General features: G+C 39.2%; 1 protein-coding gene across 6 annotated transcripts in view; it reads left to right on the forward strand.

Annotated features, from left to right (window-relative positions):
- Positions 1-19,806, forward strand: part of BRD4 (bromodomain containing 4) — an 87,025-nt gene that overhangs the window by 17,859 nt on the left and 49,360 nt on the right. For all 6 annotated transcript variants that reach the window (XM_060764421.2, XM_060764422.2, XM_060764420.2 and 3 more), the window contains 3 exons: positions 14,783-15,101; positions 15,481-15,618; positions 17,479-17,614. In XM_060764421.2, the coding sequence (XP_060620404.2) occupies positions 14,817-15,101; positions 15,481-15,618; positions 17,479-17,614 (559 nt within the window). In that variant the 5' untranslated portion in view covers positions 14,783-14,816. The remainder of the gene's footprint in view (positions 1-14,782; positions 15,102-15,480; positions 15,619-17,478; positions 17,615-19,806) is intronic.

Here is a 19,806-nt window from a genome sequence, read left to right on the forward strand (position 1 = left end):
GCTACTTTAATAACTGAATGGACATGCATTTTATTAATTTGTATGTCAAATAGTGTAGGTTGGATCTAGAGTTTTCCATACATGGATTTCTTTTCCAGAAGGAACTGTAGAGAATAATGGAAAGGGATCCCTATCATTCTGTAAAATTCTGAAGAATATTTCAAACCCTCTTGAAGTCTAGAAATGTTAGTAAAAATTACCCAAAAAGTATTTCCTTAGGGACGCAGAGTCCTTGCACAAATATAAAAACTGTGATTCTACATAAAAATTGCAAGCCCTGTTTATTCCTACCTCAAATATTAATTTTCTAGGTCTTTGTAGGTCCTCCATTGTGCTGGGCAACCTACAAATGCCTAGAAAGAAATCATATTTTAGGTTGTGTGTAAAGCAGTAATAGAGGTGATGGTAAGTAAAGCAGGGACAATTGTCCTGTTATTTTCATGAAAAAACGAACCATCCTTTTTCTGAGTAGAATAGCAATAGGTGAGAGCTTCATCAATTTGGGGAGAGATTAGAAGCACCAGCCCACTCTGCTGCATTATACATTTTGGCCTTTTTAGTGCCTGGGCTAGCAAATGATGGTGGCAGGCAGCCCTTTGGCGCATTCCCTCATGTAACAGTGGTCAGCCAGATACTTCTATATGGTTCACAGAGGAGGCAATGGCTGTGATGGTTTTGTACTTAGACGTTAATGTCTTGAATTAGTAGTTTTCTCATTGCCTTTATTGTTGCCACTCTTAAGTCATAGCCAATAGAAGCTTACTCTCTATGATTTGTATAATCATTTTAGTGGTATGTAAATTAGGTGTTACCATGTATTGCAATGCATTTTATTTATTTGTCATGTCACTTCTGTGTTATGAACCCACTTTCATTTAATTTTTCTAGACTTCTGTCAGTTTTTAGCATGAAAAAATAATTTGGGTTTTGGCATTCTGTTAAAAACTGAATAATTGAAAGATTGTTTTGAATACAACCATGGATACTGTGCTACTCCACAGGATGTAATTAAGGTTACAAGGGTCTATTATGGTAACTGTGTTTACAAACAAAGCTGGAGCATTATGTAGCATGTATGGTCTTCCATTCTGAGTAAAATATGTATCAGATATTTCTCCCTCCTTGGTTTAATATCTGCATTTTCAATTGCTGGTTTGTCCATTTAGAGATTTGCAAATAGTGATTGAAAACAACTCCTGGATTAATTTGAAGGCTTGTTTAACAAAATAGAGTTTGCTTTGTGTGCTGGAGGCTAAACCTATTTAACAACATTTGCAGAGTACTGAGCAAAGCCATCTCTCAGAAGTTTATACACATGTCACTTAACTCCTGACTTGGTATCACACTAGCCTAATTTTAGGAACCACAAATGTAGCCTTTGCAGGCCAGTGGTAAAGCAGGCTGGGTACAAACATTTATTTACGTTTACATCTTTTGTCCAGTAAATACTCTTTAAATTCATTGGGAAAACTTTAGCCTTCATCTCATATCAGTCTGACTAGGGAGTTAGGTGAAATATAGTCCAAAACACCTAAACTGGAATGGACAATTACTGAGGAGAGAGAGCCACATTGTCACCCAGGAGGCCTTGGAGAGTGACGTTACCCACAAACATGTCCATAGTGTGCAAAAAAGGGCCCCTCTACAAGGCACATGGGATTTCCACCATATTTTGGGCCCTGGGGGGTCTTTTTTTAACAGAAAGTTCACTCCCTATTTTTAAAGCTTACTCTGAGCCTAAAATGGCTTAAGGAGCCCTAAAACATAGCAATAATTTCCCCAAAGTCTCTATAGAATGTTTGCAAAGCAAAACATGTTTTATTTCTATGTTATACTTTGGGTGAGCACAACAGTAAACAAAGGGATGTCAATTGCACAGATCACATCTTGCCACCTCTTGACCTAGAACAACGGTAGGCAAATGTGGTTGGCTAAAAGTAGAACTTGGGTAGTTGCATCTGCTCCCGACTAAAAATCTTTTTTTTTTGCATTGAAATGCCCACAAGTACTTTAGGGGTCATGTAGTATTTCCCCCATGTTTTAGGTCTTCCTGAGCTATTTTAAGCCAAGTAAAAGGATTTTGTTTCTGGGACAAGAAGAGGATACCTTCTCAGATTAAAATTATTAATGGATTCATGTAGGAACCAATGATACTGCAAGGCATACGTTTCAAAAGATCACAAATGATTTTCGAGCTCTAGGAGCAATGCTAAAAGAATGTAATGTACAGGTGGTCTTTTCATCCCTCCTCCCTGTTGTAAGACACGGACCCACAAGAGCCAGAAAAATAGTACAGGTCAATGACTGGCTTAGAAAATGGTGTCAGGAGGAACGCTTTGGCTTCCTCGACCATGGCCTGCTATTCCAGGAGGATGGCCTACTGGCAAGGGATGGGGTGCATCTCACACAAGTAGGAAAACACCTTTTTGCTCACAGACTCGCAAACCTCATTAGACGCACTTTAAACTAGGTCCACTGGGGGAGGGGGACAACAGCCTTGTGAACACTACTTTACCCATAATGTCTGGGAATCGCCAGAAGGCTAAACGGAGGGCTGCACAAACACAACAAGGACCACGTACCAAAAGCACAATAATCCCAATTAAACAGCTCAAGGGAAGATCCCAGGGGCTCACATGTCTTTACACTAATGCACAGAGCATGGGAAATAAACAAGACGAACTCCAACTTCTAGCACTACACCACAAATATGATATCATAGCCATCACTGAAACCTGGTGGGATGACTCCTATCGCTGGAATGTAGATATCGAGGGGTATAACCTCTTTCACAGAAACCGAACAAAGGGGAGAGGAGGCGGAGTAGCCTTATATGTCAAAAACTCTTATGCTGCAGAAGAAATTCAAGACAGCAATCTGGGAAACCAGCTTGAAATCATCTGGATAAGAATCAAGGGAACTGGGACTCAAAAAGATGTCGTTGTAGGCGTCTACTACAGACCCCCGAGCCAGGAGGAAGATCTTGATGAAGTCTTCTGCCAACAGTTGACCAAACAGGCACAGAAAAGAGATGTAGTAGTCATGGGCGATTTCAACTATCCCGATATTTGCTGGAAAACAAACTCGGCCAAGAGTACAAGGTCCAACAAATTCCTCGCTTGCCTTGCAGACAATTTCATGGTCCAGAAGGTAGAAGAGGCAACAAGGGGATTGGCTACTCTTGATCTCATCCTAACAAATGCAGAGGACCTGATCGATGTGGTCGAAGTGGTAGGATCCTTAGGGGCAAGTGACCATGTGCTCCTGCAATTTGAGGTACAAAGGAAGGCCGAAACTAAGATAAGTCAAACCCGCATTTTGGACTTTAGGAGAGCTGATTTCCAAAAAATGAAGGAAACGCTGAGCAGCATTCCGTGGACACAGATACTAAAAGACAAGGGAGCTACGGATGGATGGGAATTTCTCAAGAGTGAAATACTCAAGGCGCAATTGCAAACCGTGCCAACAAAGAGAAAAAATAGGACAAGTGCAAAGAAGCCAGAATGGATGTCCAAAGAACTTCTAACTGTGCTAAGACACAAAAGAGACATGCACAAGAAGTGGAAAAAGGGAGAAATCACCAAAGAAGAATTCAAACAAATAGCCAATACCTGTAGGGAAAAGGTCCGCAAAGCTAAAGCAAAAAACGAGCTCAGACTTGCCAGGGACATTAAAAACAATAAAAAGGGCTTCTATTCTTATGTCAGTAGAAAAAGGAAAAACAAGGAGGCGATAGGACCTCTTCGAGGAGAAGATGGGGCAATGCTGACAGGGGACAGGGAAAAGGCAGAACTACTTAATGCCTTCTTTGCCTCGGTCTTCTCACAAAAAGAGAGTCTTCAACCTCAGCAAGATGGAGTGGATGAGGGATTGGAGGACATCCAACCCCAAATTGGGAAAGAAGTCGTCCAGGAATACCTGGCCGCTCTTAATGAGTTCAAGTCCCCAGGGCCAGATCAACTACACCCAAGAGTACTGAAGGAACTAGCGGAAGTCATTTTGGAACCATTGGCAACCATCTTTGAGAGTTCTTGGAGAACGGGAGAAGTTCCAGCAGATTGGAGGAGGGCCAATGTGGTCCCAGTCTTCAAGAAGGGAAAAAAGGACGACCCAAACAACTACCGTCCGGTCAGCCTCACGTCGATACCGGGCAAGATTCTGGAAAAGATTGTTAAGGAAGCGGTCTGCAAACACTTAGAAACAAATGCAGTCATCGCTAATAGTCAACATGGATTTATCAAAAACAAGTCATGCCAGACTAATCTGATCTCTTTCTTCAATAGAGCTACAAGCTGGGTAGATGCGGGGAATGCCGTGGATGTAGCGTACCTGGATTTCAGTAAGGCCTTCGACAAGGTCCCCCATGACCTTCTGGCAAGGAAACTAGTCCAATGTGGGCTAGGCAAAACTACGGTGAGGTGGATCTGTAATTGGTTAAGTGGACGAACACAGAGAGTGCTCACTAATGCTTCCTCTTCATCTTGGAAAGAAGTGACAAGTGGAGTGCCGCAGGGTTCCGTCCTGGGCCTGGTCCTGTTCAACATCTTTATTAATGACTTAGATGAAGGGCTAGAAGGCATGATCATCAAGTTTGCAGGTGACACCAAATTGGGAGGGATAGCCAATAGTCCAGAGGACAGGAGCAGAATTCAAAACGATCTTGACAGATTAGAGAGATGGGCCAAAACTAACAAAATGAAGTTCAACAGTGACAAATGCAAGATACTCCACTTTGGCAGAAAAAATGAAATGCAAAGATACAGAATGGGGGACGCCTGGCTCGAGAGCAGTACGTGTGAAAAAGATCTTGGAGTCCTCGTGGACAACAAGTTAAACATGAGCCAACAATGTGATGTGGCAGCAAAAAAAGCCAATGGGATTTTGGCCTGCATCAATAGGAGCATAGTGTCTAGATCTAAGGAAGTAATGCTACCCCTCTATTCTGCTTTGGTTAGACCACATCTGGAATACTGTGTCCAATTCTGGGCACCACAATTCAAGAGAGATATTGACAAGCTGGAATGTGTCCAGAGGAGGGCGACTAAAATGATCAAGGGTCTGGAGAACAAGCCCTACGAGGAGCGGCTTAGGGAACTGGGCATGTTTAGCCTGAAGAAGAGAAGGCTGAGAGGAGATATGATAGCCATGTATAAATATGTGAGAGGAAGCCACAGGGAGGAGGGAGCAAGCTTGTTTTCTGCTTCCTTGGAGACTAGGACGCGGAACAATGGCTTCAAACTACAAGAGAGGAGATTCCATCTGAACATGAGGAAGAACTTCCTGACTGTGAGAGCCGTTCAGCAGTGGAACTCTCTGCCCCGGAGTGTGGTGGAGGCTCTTTCTTTGGAAGCTTTTAAGCAGAGGCTGGAAGGCCATTTGTCAGGGGTGATTTGAATGCAATATTCCTGCTTCTTGGCAGGGGGTTGGACTGGATGGCCCATGAGGTATCTTCCAACTCTTTGATTCTATGATTCTATGATTCCACTATGTGAGGGTACACAATAACAACAGTGTGCATTAACTATGTTGCTATCTTGTCTTCACATTTACCAATATTCATCCATTTAGGCCTCTGTTTTGATATGTTAGTTGACGATGATTTCTTTGGTAAGACAACTGTTTTCCTGACAGTCCAGGAAGAACTCAGATACTCATTGTTTTCCATCTGTAACTTTTATTGCTTGTGCATTCCAGTAGTTCATACTTCTAGTATATTCTTTGTTGTCTGTTTCCGTCTTTTAGCACCCTCTGCTGACCAAACCTGTGTATGACACTGTTCTGAAAGAGGTCCTTTCAGTGCATTCCAAATATGTTCTAGTAATAGGATCACATATTTGAACCTTTCTTTATATTGAACAAACACTGTGGAGGTAGATTTTTTCATTGTTTGTGATAAAGTATTGTATGGTCCTGGCCTGTAATTAGAATGGTTTTCTAGCCCGCCTAGAAATTGCAAGAGGTTACACCTTCACCTGTTGTGCATTATAAAGTTCTAGAAAAAATCCTCTTAATCATGAGACCTCTACCTATGAGGAGTTCTTTGTTACAGCTAAGCACTTCATTTGAGCATGGAAGTTGTGGTCTGCCCTTTTAATCACAAAACATAAGGGAAAATTCTCCCTGTGCCTCTAATGTTTGACTATATTCTTTTTGGGAGGTTGGACCATCAACTATCTCTTTTGAGGCTCCAGGTGGATCCAGGCTCTGGTGGTTCATAGAAATGGTTAGTTACTGGGCATTCTGGGTCTCTAAATAAGTGTCCTCAAGCTGAGACATGACAGCTTGGAGATAGAATTTTCTATCTTTTTTCTGATAATAGTTCTTATTATTATACAGGGTGAGGCAGCATAACTTCCTTTTTTAAAATGCGTGCCTTTCAGTCGGTTGAAGACGTAGCGGAGCCCTAGTGCTCTCGTTTGAGAGGCGGGAGTATAAAGTTTTGTCCTGACACAGTTCAGTCGCCATCATGTGTTGGAACAGTGAGGAGCGTGCTTTTGCCATTGAGGCCTACTTTTCGAGCGGATTTGGAGTGGCCGGCCCACTCTCCAGATTTGGCCCCTTCTGATTTTTTTCTATGGGTTTTTTTGAAATCCTGTATTTATGTGAACCGTCCAAGAACCCTACAAGATTTGAAGACCAACATCCAGGCTGAAATTGCCAACATAATGCCTGCTATGCTGGCAAGAGTCATGACAAACGCCAGAAATCGGTTTACTCAGTGTATGGAGAATGGGGGACGTCACCTCTCTAATTTGATCTTCAAAACTACGTAAAACAAAACTTTAGGTATGCTCCTACATTATAAAAAAAAAAAATCTGATTCATACTATGGGTTTTATTAAGTTTTGAAAAAAGGAAGTTATGCTGCCTCACCCTGTACCTTAAAAAATAGAAACACATACACAAAAAAAATAAAAATAAAAAGTGGGGCGAGGGTTATGGAGCTCTAGTTAGTAGTAGATTAAGAGTTATATAAATATCTACAGTATCACCAAAGAAGAGGAAGGGATTTGGGGGAGATTGTGTGTGTGTCTGTGTCTGTGTGTGTAATGTTCATTTGTGGGATACAATAAACAAAAAAACTACTGGACAAAATGATACCAAATTTGGTCCCAAAACACATAACGACCCAAGGTGTGACCAACAAAAAAAGGCAAAAAGAACTTACAAATCCAAAAAAGTAGAAGATGATACAGCGTATGCACGCAGGGGGGTACGCATGCTCAAGAGAGCTCCTCCATCCCAGCAGGCCAAGAGGTCCCCCAACTGCCGGACAAAAGGTTCTTCCGAAGGGGTGGCCAAGGCATCCGCCAGCAGGAGGCCCAGCAGCCATGGCCTGCCCGAGACTCTTGATGCAAGGGGTGAAGGGAAGATGGAGGCAAAGGCAGGCAGGAAAGGAAGGAGGGAGGTGAAGCGTTGCATCCTGGGAAAGAGGAAGGAGCTGGGAGGGACCCCCAAGGTATTGAGAGAGAAAAGACAGAAAGGAAGGAGAAAATGAGGGAAAGAGGGAAGGAAGGAAGGAGAGAAAGAAGGAAGGAAAGAAGGGGGAAAGCAGGAAACAGAGAAGAAAGGAAGGAGAGAAGGAAAGAAAAGAAGAATGGAAAGAAGGAGAAAGGAAATGAAGGAAGGAAAGAAGGAGAGAAAGAGGGAGGGAAGGAAGGAAGGAAAGAGAAAAAATGATGGAAGCAAAGAGCAAAGGAAAGAAGGAAAGATGTAGAGAAGGAAGAAAGGAGAGAAAGCCAAAGGGAAAGAAAAAGGGGGGAAAGAAGGAAAAAGGGAGGGAAGGAAGGAAGGAAAGAAAGAGAGATGCACAAAAAAGATGGAACAAAGGAAAGGGGGAGGGAAGGAATATATATATAGAGAGAGAGGGAGGGATGGAGGGGAGAATTATGAGAATGAGGAATGGTCCTGTGCTATTCTTGAAGTGAGGTAAATGAAGGCCTATGGGGCGACACGGGACAGGAAAAGATGTAAAAGATATGTGGCCAGGGATGACTAGTATATGTGTTTCTGTGTGTGTTATAGTTATTACATCCATATCTTCCACACAAGTATTATAATACATATCATCTAAATTTTTTAAAGTTCTAAATCTTCTCTGTAGGAAAGCAGATACATTTTTTGTCATCTGATGTCAAAAATTTGTTATCATATCTTCTCATATCCAGTACTCATTTCAATATTGGTTTGGATATATTGTTCTAGTTTTAATTGTTGCCCTATAAATCCGTGGAAATCAATTACCTTTGTTAGTAAATTTGTATTATATAGATGTACATTCACTATATTACATTGTCATATATGCATCTCTTTTTTTTAACAATTCAAAAAAGTTATGTATAACTATATATCCTTCTAAAATATCTAAATCGCAAGAATTTTCTATCTTAATAGCAGAAGCATGTGATCATTAAATGTAACATAAAACCTTTTACAAACTGGATTATATTTTGAATAATAATACATCTGAAGTGCATTTTAGAAATTGTTAAAATATACATATGATGAGCAAAATTTTGATGAGCAAAATATGTTTACACATATGATGACATTTGTGATACAGTATCACAAAATCAGAATATTTACTGAATTTTCTTTTCCAAGCAGGTTTTTCTTATGTCTTACTGCTTTTCTGGGTTTTGGCTCAGTTTTCCCGCTTGTTCCTGTGAACATTTTTCTTCTTCTGGGTTCTTGTTTGATTTACTGATTTCGAGGAAAAGATCATGTATATCCTCCAAAAGTTTTAATTGTTGTTTATTCACTCCAGTAAAGTGAATAAACAGCATTTTTTTTACACTGAAGGAAATCAGCATCAATGTCGTATTCTTTCCTGTTGAAACACTGCTTTAAATCTCTTCATTAAAACACTAAGCCAGAAAAAACATCTTGAGACCATAATTTGTGCCTGGCAATCCTTTGGTATGCCTGGGATTTTCAAGCATATCATCCAAATCCTATAATATTTTGAGAATACCCACAAATTCCATAGGAAGAATGTTGCAGTGCTTCTGCGGATTCTTTCAGAACCATTCACAGTGATATTCAGATCTGAGTATATTTCAGTAAACTAGGACATCAAGTATAAAACTAGGTCACCATTTTCTTCATGATCAAAGATTCTACTTAAGCAGATATTACGCCTTCAGCTATGATTTTTGGCCTTGTCCAGCCTGTCTTGCAACTGAATGATCTTGCTTTCCGGTGATGTGGATTTTTCACCACGTGGAATGTATTTGGTCTGTTATTTCTAACATGATGTTTCCCGATTTTAGGAGTTGGGTGACTGGGTACAGAATTTATCATTGCTATGGGCAACTTTTCTCCCAAGCCTCTTCTAGACCCTCTTTATGTTACAGAAACATTTTATAAATTCCTCCCTTTTAGTGTCCTTATGGAGAACAAGCTAAATATGAGCCAACAATGTCAAGCAGCGACACAAAAAAAATTGGGATTTTGGCCTGCATAAATAGGAGTATAGTGTCTAGATCCAGGGAAGTCATGCTACCCCTCTATTCTAGCTTGGTCAGACCACACCTGGAATACTGTCTCCAATTCTGGGGACCACAATTGAAGGGAGATGTTTACAAGCTGGAATGTGTCCAGAGGAGGGCGACTGAAGTGATCAAGGGCCTGGACAACAAGCTCTATGAGAAGCGGCTTAAAGAGTTGGGCATGTTTAGCTTTCAGAATAGAAGGCTTGAGAGGAGACATGATAAGGGCCGTGTATAAAGATGTGAGGGGAAGTCATAGGGAGGGGGAGCAAGCTTGTTTTCTGCTGCCCTGGAGACTAGGATGCAGAACAGTGGCTTCAAACTACAGGAAAGGAGATTCCATCTGAACATGAGGAAGAACTTCCTAAGTGTGAGAGCTGTTCAGCAGTGGAACTCTCTGCCCCGGAGTGTAGTGGAGTCTCCTTCTTTGGAGCTTTTAAACAGAGGCTGGATGGCCATCTGTCAGGGGGTGTTTTTAAATGTGATTTTTCTGCTTCTTGGAAGGGGGTTGGACTGGATGGCCCATGAGGTCTCTTCCAACTCTATGATTCTTAGACATTTGTTTGAAGTGAAGGGATCTTTGAAGCAGGATGTAAAGATTAATTTCATTGCTTCTTCATCCAAATTCTGGGGATTTTTAAATTTTCGAAATGGGTTGAAATTGTATCACAATGTATTTTAATCTGAGTCTGTCTTTAACCATTGTAATTGCACCTGTAGAACTACATATGTTGACTACCATAACTTTCAATGTATTCAGCATACACTATATGTATATGCTATACAAACAACTACATATCTGTGATGAATCCCTATTATTCACTTCAATTGATGCCTCCAAATAAAAGGGATGGAGAAAAACCAGGAATTATTTTATATACCTCTATGGCATCTCCAGTATTAGCCTTTTTTTCTAAAACTAAGTGTAATTATTGTGTTTTAATGGATTAACTAGTAAAAAAGAATTCTTTATGGAAAGAGAAATCAGGTAAATGCCTTGCATATGAAGATTGCATGCTTCTTTTCAGTAATTCTGCAACCAAATCCTTACACTTATTTTTGAGAAAGTAGCTCACTGAGCAACTTGTGGAATGAGGATAAAGAGTAATATAAAAATTGTCAACCTTCAAAAGGTGAATTATGTTTTTAAGACTATAGTGTCTTCATTAAAGTATCGTGGCCTGAATAGTGTTTGCACTGAAGAGCTCTTGCTTTACAGTTACATATTCATAGCTGCTTTTCCTATAGCTCCAAGAGTGCATTGTTGCCTGTCTTTTCATGTTTCTACCTGTTTATAACTTCAACCATGCTTTTAGTTTGAAAAGAAAATTAGCATAAATGTAGTTAGGGATGAATACCTACTTTCCTTTTCAGAAAGACACTGCAGCTTTTGAACTGTAAAGCTGTGACTTTCAGTTGTATTCAATTTGGACTAAGTAACTGTGTTTTGGCTATTTTTGCTAACAGGTCAATACACACACACACACACATTACTTAGGCAATCCCTCATAGCTCGAGGATGATTGTCTTCCAAATGTGGTGTCTTGGCGGTGAGTCAGCAGTGAGGACATCGGTTTCCAGGTGGAAGGTGGTCCTGGTCAGGGTTGGCTTGACACGCCTTCCTCTTGGCACGTTTCTCTCTTTTGCCCTCCGTTCGTGCCTCTTTGAATTCCGCAGCACTGCTGGTCACAGCTGACCTCCAGTTAGAGCGCTCAAGGGCCAGGGCTTCCCATTCTTTATGTCTATGCCACAGTTTTTAAAGTTGGCTTTAAGCCCATCTTTAAATCTCTTTTCCTCTCCACCAACATTCCCTTTCCCGTTCTTAAGTTTGGAGTAGAGTCACTGCTTTGGGAAAAGGTGATTCAGCATTCAAACAGCCTGGCTAGTCCAGTGGAGTTGATGACGGAGGAGCATCGCTTCGATGCTGGTAGTCTTTGCTTCTTCCAGCACATTGACATTTTTCTGCCTGTTTTCCCAAGAGATTTGCAGGATTTCTCAGAGGCAGTGCTGATGGAATAGTTCCAGGAGTGATGTGATATGTGTGTGTGTGTGTGTGTGTGTGTGTATGTATATGTATATGTGTGTGTGTGTGTGTAACTTATTTACATTCTAATGGAAAAATGCACACTATTTTCAGACAAAAGAGTAGATTTTTCTCTATAGCCATTTGAGCTAGTTACGTAAATGTTACATAAATTTCAGCAACAGTTCAAATATAAAATTAGAGAAAAGGTTAGTGATAGGGAATGTTGGTTGAAAAAAGAAGAATAATGTTATTAAGATTACAGTGCTTTGAAACAATTGTTTTCAGGAATTCAGTTAATATTTAACAATAAAAATGTGCTGGTAATGACACAATTTTACCAAATCTTAGCACCATCACAATTAGTAATAAGTTTTCTTACTAGATCTTTAAAACACATTATTCATAAAGAGCATGTTTTTCTGCACCAGCTTTAACTTTCAATACACCTTTTCTACCAGAATTCCTGATAAAACATAATTGCCTAGAACTCAGTCTGGTCTGTTCTGTAATATATAATTTTCAAATTAATAATTAGGTGATAGATTGCTGTTTTATTTGCATTCAAAAGAGATTTTAGTTCCATGCAGTAATATTCCATTATAGCAAAGAAAAGGAAAGAAAAAGGAAAGGGAAGGAAAAATAACCACATTAGTAGTAATGTCTTCTATCCATTGGATCAGTGCTGGAGACAAATGATCTTTCCTGTAATTATCTTTTAATAGTTAAAATGTCGTATTTATTTATGGATAACAGAAATCTATATATAAATTGACTAGCTGTTTCCTGCCACGCGTTGCTGTGGCCCAGTCTGTTGATCTGGAAAATAAAGTAATGAGAAAGTGTTTGTTTCTAATATATGCAATGGGTAAACAGTATTTCTTGCTGTTTCTTTGTCAGTGTTGATGTGGAGAGTGTCTGGTTTGCCCACACTGGAACATGCAAGATATCATTGTCGTTCTTTAAGGGTCCCTTTCAAATCTATGATACTATATCTGTGTGTGTGTGAATCATATCTATCTATCTATATATCTATATATCTCTATGGCTGGATGGATCTTTGTCAGGAGGATTTTTATTACATTTTCTTGCCCTGATGAGGGGAGTTGGATTGGATGGCCTTAAGTATTTTCTGATGGTTATGGGGGTTCTGTGTGGGAAGTTTGCCCCGATTCTGCCAAGTTTGGTCCAGATCCATCATTGTTGGAGCCCATGGTAGTCTCTGGATGTAGGTGAACTACAACTCCCAAACTCAAGGTCAATGCTCACCAAACCCTTCCAGTATTTTCTGTTGTTCATGGGAGTCCTGTGTGCCAAGTTTGGTTCAATTCCATCTTTGATGGAGTTCCGAATGCACTTTGATTGTAGGTGAACTATAAATCCCAGCAACTACAACTCCCAAATGACAAAATAATAATTTTTTGAGTGATGGTCACTCTTTGTGTTGTGAGACGTTTTGTTGCCAAATTTGGTGTGATTTCGTTCTTTTGGTTCTTTGTTTTTTAAGGTACTCATTATGCACAGAGCATTTTTATATATATAGATTATTTGCATACTTGATTGTCCTCAGTTAATGTCCCTAATACTAAGAGAAGTGGATGCACTTAAAGCATGGAGCAATGCAGTTTTGATTGCCTTAGTGGATGACCTCTGCAGAGAGCTAGATAAGGGGGAGTGTGTCTCTGTTGGTTCTCCAGGATCTTCAAGCAACTTTCGATACCATTGACCATGGTATCCTTCTGGATCATCTCACTGGGATGGGACTGAGAGGCACTGTTTTACAGTAGCTTCAGTCCTTCCTGGAGGGCCGTATCCAGAAGTTGGTGCTGGGGGACTCCTGTTCAAACCCCTAGCCATTGAGGTGCTTGCCATCAAGGGTCCTAATCTGGGGGTGGAGATCTGTCAACCAGTCCTGGATTGGGGTGACACTTCACTTGAAAGACTATGTTCGCAGCTTGGAAGTGCTCCTGGGTCCATCTCTCCAAATGTAGATGCGACAGTCAGGAGTGCTTACTATCAGCTTTGGCTGATCTACCAGCTGCACCCCTTCATAGATTTGGAGAACCTGAATGTGGTAATGCATGCAGTGGTAATCTAAAGATTGGACTTCTACAGTGTGCTCTCATTGGGCTACTTTGTACCAAGTTCGGAAAATCCAGCAACCAGATTGGTAACAGGAACATTTAGGAGTGAGCGTATTACACCAGTTCTAAAGTCACTCCACTGGCTTCCAATTAGTTTCTGTGCAAAGTACAAGGTTTTGGTTTTGACCTTTAAAGCCCAGGTAAACTACAGAATCAACTTCTCCTTTATAATCTGTCACACACACTTAGGTCCTCTGGGGGCAGTAACTCTAACTAGCCAAAACCTGACTGGCAACTATCTCCCAGAGGAGCCGTGCCACAACTGTGGAACGACCTGCCGATAAAGCTCTGACAGCTGGATCAGCTGTCGGAATTTAACATACAAGTGAAGACCTATCTCTTCCAGCAGGCCTACCAGACAGTTTTAATTGTGAATTTTAAATTTCACTGTATGCCTTGTTTTTGTTTTGTATATTTTGATATGTATTTTATGGAAGTATGTTTTAATATGTGTATTTTGTGGAGTGTTTTTAAATTATTATGAGTTTATGTTTTGATAATGGTGTAACCCACCTCAAGCTGTGAGGAGAGGCAGGCAAGAAATATAACTATTATTATTATTTCACTATATTTTTTCTCCGTACGACAATTGGATTTTGAAAATTTTGGATTGTCATGGAAACAAGAATTAATATTAAAGCTTCAGTGGAGACACCTTTTCCCCATGATAATTCTTACAGAAGTGAATTTTCCTTCCTAGGGGTAGATTTGCTCTCATTTCCTGTTATCTTACCCTGTTTGTAGCTAGGAGTTGTCTGTAAGTCGGATGTTTGTACTAGGATACTGCCCATATGTAGCATTTAATGTTGTGACTAGAGAATGTTCTAATTTTTTTTGGTCTTAATTTTATCTTGGAGGAGCTCTGGATGAAGAGCAGGATGAAATGCTGTAAATAAATGCATTTTGAAAGAAGGAAGAAAAATGTTTTGCAAACTTTACTGACTGAATTTGACTAAGGCATTCCACATTTGATTTGTATCATGATGTGTCACCCTTTTGGTTAATATATTATTAAAAAGTGAGTGTAGATACGTCTTACACTTGTGGAAATAATCTTTTTGAGCAGTATGCAAATAAATAACCAAATATAAATCAATGTTAATATATTTCCATTCCTTTTTTAGAGTGCCTGGTGAAGAATGCAATGGGATCAATAGCATGTCTACCGAGAGCAGCCCTGGGACAAGACTGAGAAATTTACCAGTAATGGGGGATGGACTAGAAGCTACACAAATGTCTACAACACAGGCGCAAGCCCAACCCCAACAAGGCAATACTCTATCCACTAATCCATCACCTCCAGAGACCTCAAACCCTAACAAACCCAAGCGCATGACCAACCAGCTGCAGTATCTGCTCAAAGTGGTGCTTAAGACACTATGGAAACACCAGTTTTCATGGCCTTTCCAGCAGCCCGTGGATGCTGTCAAACTACAACTCCCTGTAAGTATAAAAGGGAACGGGGCAACAGTGCAGTGGATCTTGGATCATATCAGAGTCTAAGGCTTAGGAACAATGGTAGAAGATGGGAGGGCACAAGGAGCAAGACAATGCTAGAAAGGAGTATGTGTGAGAGAGTAAAGAGGAGGGTAGAAATACTTGAATGTTGGACTATTATGAAGTATAATGGAGAACAGATTTCGCATTTGCATCAAAGGTGCCCAGGTGACTGCAGCAGAATTTGATAAACATGAGGATCAGGTTAGATAGTTTTGAGGGAATTAATAAAGTTTGAGAGATGTGCTATGTTACCTTAAAAGGTTTTATGTAGAAGATTTGATGGATTTTTTCTTGTCCTACTTAATTATTTGCTTCCCCGCAGGATTATTATAAAATTATTAAAACTCCTATGGATATGGGAACAATAAAGAAACGCTTAGAGAATAACTACTACTGGAATGCTCAAGAATGTATCCAGGACTTCAACACAATGTTTACAAATTGTTACATCTATAATAAGGTATTTCATAGAGATTGTAAATGCATGTCAGTAGTTCCTAAGATCCGATTTACTATATGTGAACATGTTTTCAGGTTTCATTGTTAAATGCTTTACCAACGTAAAGTCTTTATTTTGAAACATAGATTTTCTTTAGGCAAGATTAAACAATTATTCACTTTTCAACACTAATTTGGGATTTTCGCTGTTTACTATCTTCTACACTTACTGAATACATAACTAAAATGACAAGTTAAATTAACATATATGTTAAGCTAGATATGCTAGATCACAGATTCACCACATGTGCTGCTGAGATCAAAATAATGAGTGCAGTTTAAGTTTTCAGCCAAGTAACTCAAATATTCTGAATAAATACTGGATTTTGATATTTTTCTATATCTTTTGGGGTCCACTTTGCATAAGACTGACATGTTTTGGATTATAGATACTACCAGTCATATTTTTCAAACATAATGTTTATATTCCATCATAAAGAGTGATGAGGTGAAATCATCAACATTAATCTAGACAAAGCTGAGTAAATTTCCTAATCTTTGAATTTAGAAATATGAATGCATCCCATAAGTGAAAATTTTAATTTTATATTGTTCACTTGGTTTGTTGATAAATGAAAGGCAGAGTAATGTATGTTTTCAAGGTCAAACAACTGAGTGAAGAGTGCTTAAGTGTTGCAGTGTTTGTGGAATGGTCTTGATTTTGTATTGTGTCAGTGTTCAAAGTTCAGTTTGAGATAATGTTGCATTAGGAGGTTGTAAACTTGGGAGGATTTATCTACTGCACATCTCACTGGATTTTAAGTCCCATTGCTTCCAGACAGTGAGGTTAATGGGATAGAAGGGCTGTTCAGCAACATCGGGGCACTTTATTTGCTTTACTTCTATACCGCATTGAGTCGCCTGTTTGGGCTGAAAAATGCGGTATAGAAGTAAAGCAAATAAATAAATAAATTAAGTTTTCATTAATGATATGTTATAAGGTCTTAATTATGGAAACCAGAATAAAATAACTGAGGAAACCAAATGTAGAGGCAAAACTAATCCATCAAGCAGCTATTAAAAAAGCAGCTATTAAAAATAAAAATAGTGAGTTATAGATTACATAGAATTTCATCAAGTCTTTTAGAGCTGCTTTGTGTGTGACATTTCCTATTAAGAAATAAAAATCCATCCAAGACAAAATGAGACTGGAAAGTCACCACAACATCATTCTACTACTTTTGAGTTATAGAGGCTTCAGCATGTCATCAAGTCGTGTTTCAACAAAATAATTCATGTATTGTGGCCTTAAAAGTAAATTTGATCTTGGGGAAAATGCTCTACAAATAAAAAGAGGGTGGAAATGCATATAATTCTCAAAAAGAAATAATAATGAATTTTTTCGAAAGACAAAAATAAGAAGTCAGAATCTTCTTGGTGACGTTCCTTGACATAGCCAGGCGCTATGTCAGTGTAACTAACTTTTGGGATATTGTACAAGGAGATACTCAATGCCTCCTTGTGCAGTGCTTTCCTCTTTTATACAATTCTAACTGGCATTTCCTACAAGTAAGAACAGTGTGGGAAAGAAGGATAGAATGCAGTGAAGGGCAAATTTGGAGTTCTTAACAAAAGCACAGAATGATTTTAGTGCCCTTATCCAGAGATATTTGAAATAAGCAATACATGTTATGCTGTCATTGTATATTTTACAAATTTGTAAAAAAAATAGAGCGAGACTGTCTTAAATAGCAATCTGCCAAATTAACTGCTGCATGTTACAATGAATTTCTGTAGTTTCATGCATCTCCAGGAAAGCTGCATATCTTGTCTTGGTGCTAATATCTCAAAAATGTGTAACTTTTTGTATTTTTTGTTTCAGCCAGGGGATGATATTGTTCTCATGGCAGAAGCTCTAGAAAAACTCTTCCTTCAAAAAATCTCTGAAATGACCCAGGAAGAAACTGAAATAGTTATAGTCCAGACAAAAGGAAGAGGACGTGGTAGGAAAGAAACAGGTACTGATGCTAGGTCTGCTGTTTGTGTTTCTAGGTTTTGTACCTTTATTTTGAAGCATAAATATCCTCATAGCCATTACATGTTGGTATGTATAGTGAACTTGTATTTGAAATAACTTCATTGAGGTAATTATATATTCATACATCTCCTTGTTTTTGAAGAGAAACTACAAAGTGTCAAAGGTAAGAGGGCAGTTGTCATCCTAGTCATGTTCCTGAAAACAGTTGTTTTCTTTTTCCTGTAGAACTGAATGACAGCTATTTACTTCTAGAGAAAAAAATATAGGAAGCACCATGAGGGCTAAATACCTCATGCCTTCTGTGAAGTCAGTTATATCATGGACTCAGTAATCTATCTGCAAAACTCATAATATATTGTAAATAATAATTTGGTTCAGAAGAAATATCTTACAGTCATGATTACCCTGTAAAATAATCTTATGAAGTTACCATAACTATTTTGGGTTGCCGTGCGTTTTTCTGGGCTGTATGGCCATGTTCCAGACGCATTCTTTCCTGACGTTTCGTCTGTATATATGGCAGGCATCCTCAGAGGTTGTGAAAACCTCACAACCTCTGAGGCTGCCTGCCATAGATGCAGGTGCCATGAAAGCCTTCAACAATATTACTATTTTCTTATGTAGACCCTGCTATGCATACTTAGGATGCAACCTCATGTACAAGTTGATCTCATTCATATATAAATGTAGGGTGAGTTTTGGAACCAAAATTCTGGATTTAATATGACCCATGGATAAGTTGAGGGTAGTTCCACAGAGAGTGGAAAGTGTTCATCTTAGGAGGTCATCTACCCCTCGCTGATGCCATGGCTGTATTTCTATAATAATGTAATAAAACTTTATTTATATATCACTATCATCTCCCTGAAGGGACTTGTGGTTTACAAAGCACTCCAGGGTGCACATATAACATACAAAAAGTATTAAACTTTTTGTATGTTATAATGGTACAAAAGTATTAAACAAGTCACATAAAATTTTAACAACTCCCCATCATCACATGTTAGCATAAAATCAAAGCAATGCAATTTTTGAAACAACAGTAGATAAAACAAACTGCCGTCAATTCACAGGTGCCAAGTGTCAGCTTCATATGGGCCCATTCATCCTACCCAAGGTCAAGGGCCTGTCTGAACATCCATGTTTTCAGGTTGGAATGGAAGGATTGAAGGGTGGGGGCTAATCTAATCTCTTTTGGGAGGGTATTCCAGAGTCGGGGCCACCACAGAGAAGGCCCTCTCTCTCGTCCCCACCAACAGTGCTTGAGACAGTGGTGGAACTGAGAGGAGGGCTTCCCCTGTCGATCTCAGAGCCTGCGCCGGTTCATAGAAAGAGATGTGGTCTCGAAGATAGGTAGGGCCCAAAGCGTATTGTAAAAGGCCAGAAGCTTCCTAAAAGCAGAGAGAGTACAAGGGCTTGGTTCTTCTTTTAGGTTCTCTTGAAACAGATTAGGCTCTTACCTTTTGTGTCTACTCAGAGAAGGGGGTTATTCATTTTAGATAAAAGTTAAGGTACAATATTTACATTAAGTCAAATTAGGTTTTATGGATCGATTTTTTTTACTATGAGTACTCTAGTATAGTACTATATATATACTATATATAATACTCATATAGTACTATGAGTACTATATGAGTACTATATGAGTACTATATGAGTATATCCAATATGTGTGATTGATAGGTTTCTAACACCATAAGCCATGGACGGACTTCAGACTTCAATCATTATGCATTAGGGACATAGACAAGGGCAGCTTGCTTTTCTCTTTACCTTTCTTTAGACAAAACTAGGCTAGTTTGGGGAGAAAATATTCCTTTGGGATTGTCACAAACTCACTTAAAAAGAAAGTTTGGGTTCATTATGAAGTCAGTGGTTTGTTTTTTTTAACGGATGCAACAATAGAACAAGGGAAAGTAGAAAAGAATGTGAAAACAAAATCAATGCTTAAAAACTTTATTCTTGTTGTAATCTAAACATTTTGGGATCAAATACAGATGTTAGGATCACGTAGGCAGATTCAGCACCCAGCAGCTTTCAATGGTCAAAAGAGATAACCATGGAATAAAGAGGACCAGTTTTCTGGTTTTAAAAAGCCGGATACTGAGATGACAGAATTGCACTCCTGCTCCTTTCCGGAATAATAAAGGTTGCCTGAAATTAACCTTTTCA

This window comes from Anolis sagrei, chromosome 2 (genome assembly GCF_037176765.1).
Source record: "Anolis sagrei isolate rAnoSag1 chromosome 2, rAnoSag1.mat, whole genome shotgun sequence".
Taxonomy (NCBI): Eukaryota; Metazoa; Chordata; class Lepidosauria; order Squamata; family Dactyloidae; genus Anolis; species Anolis sagrei.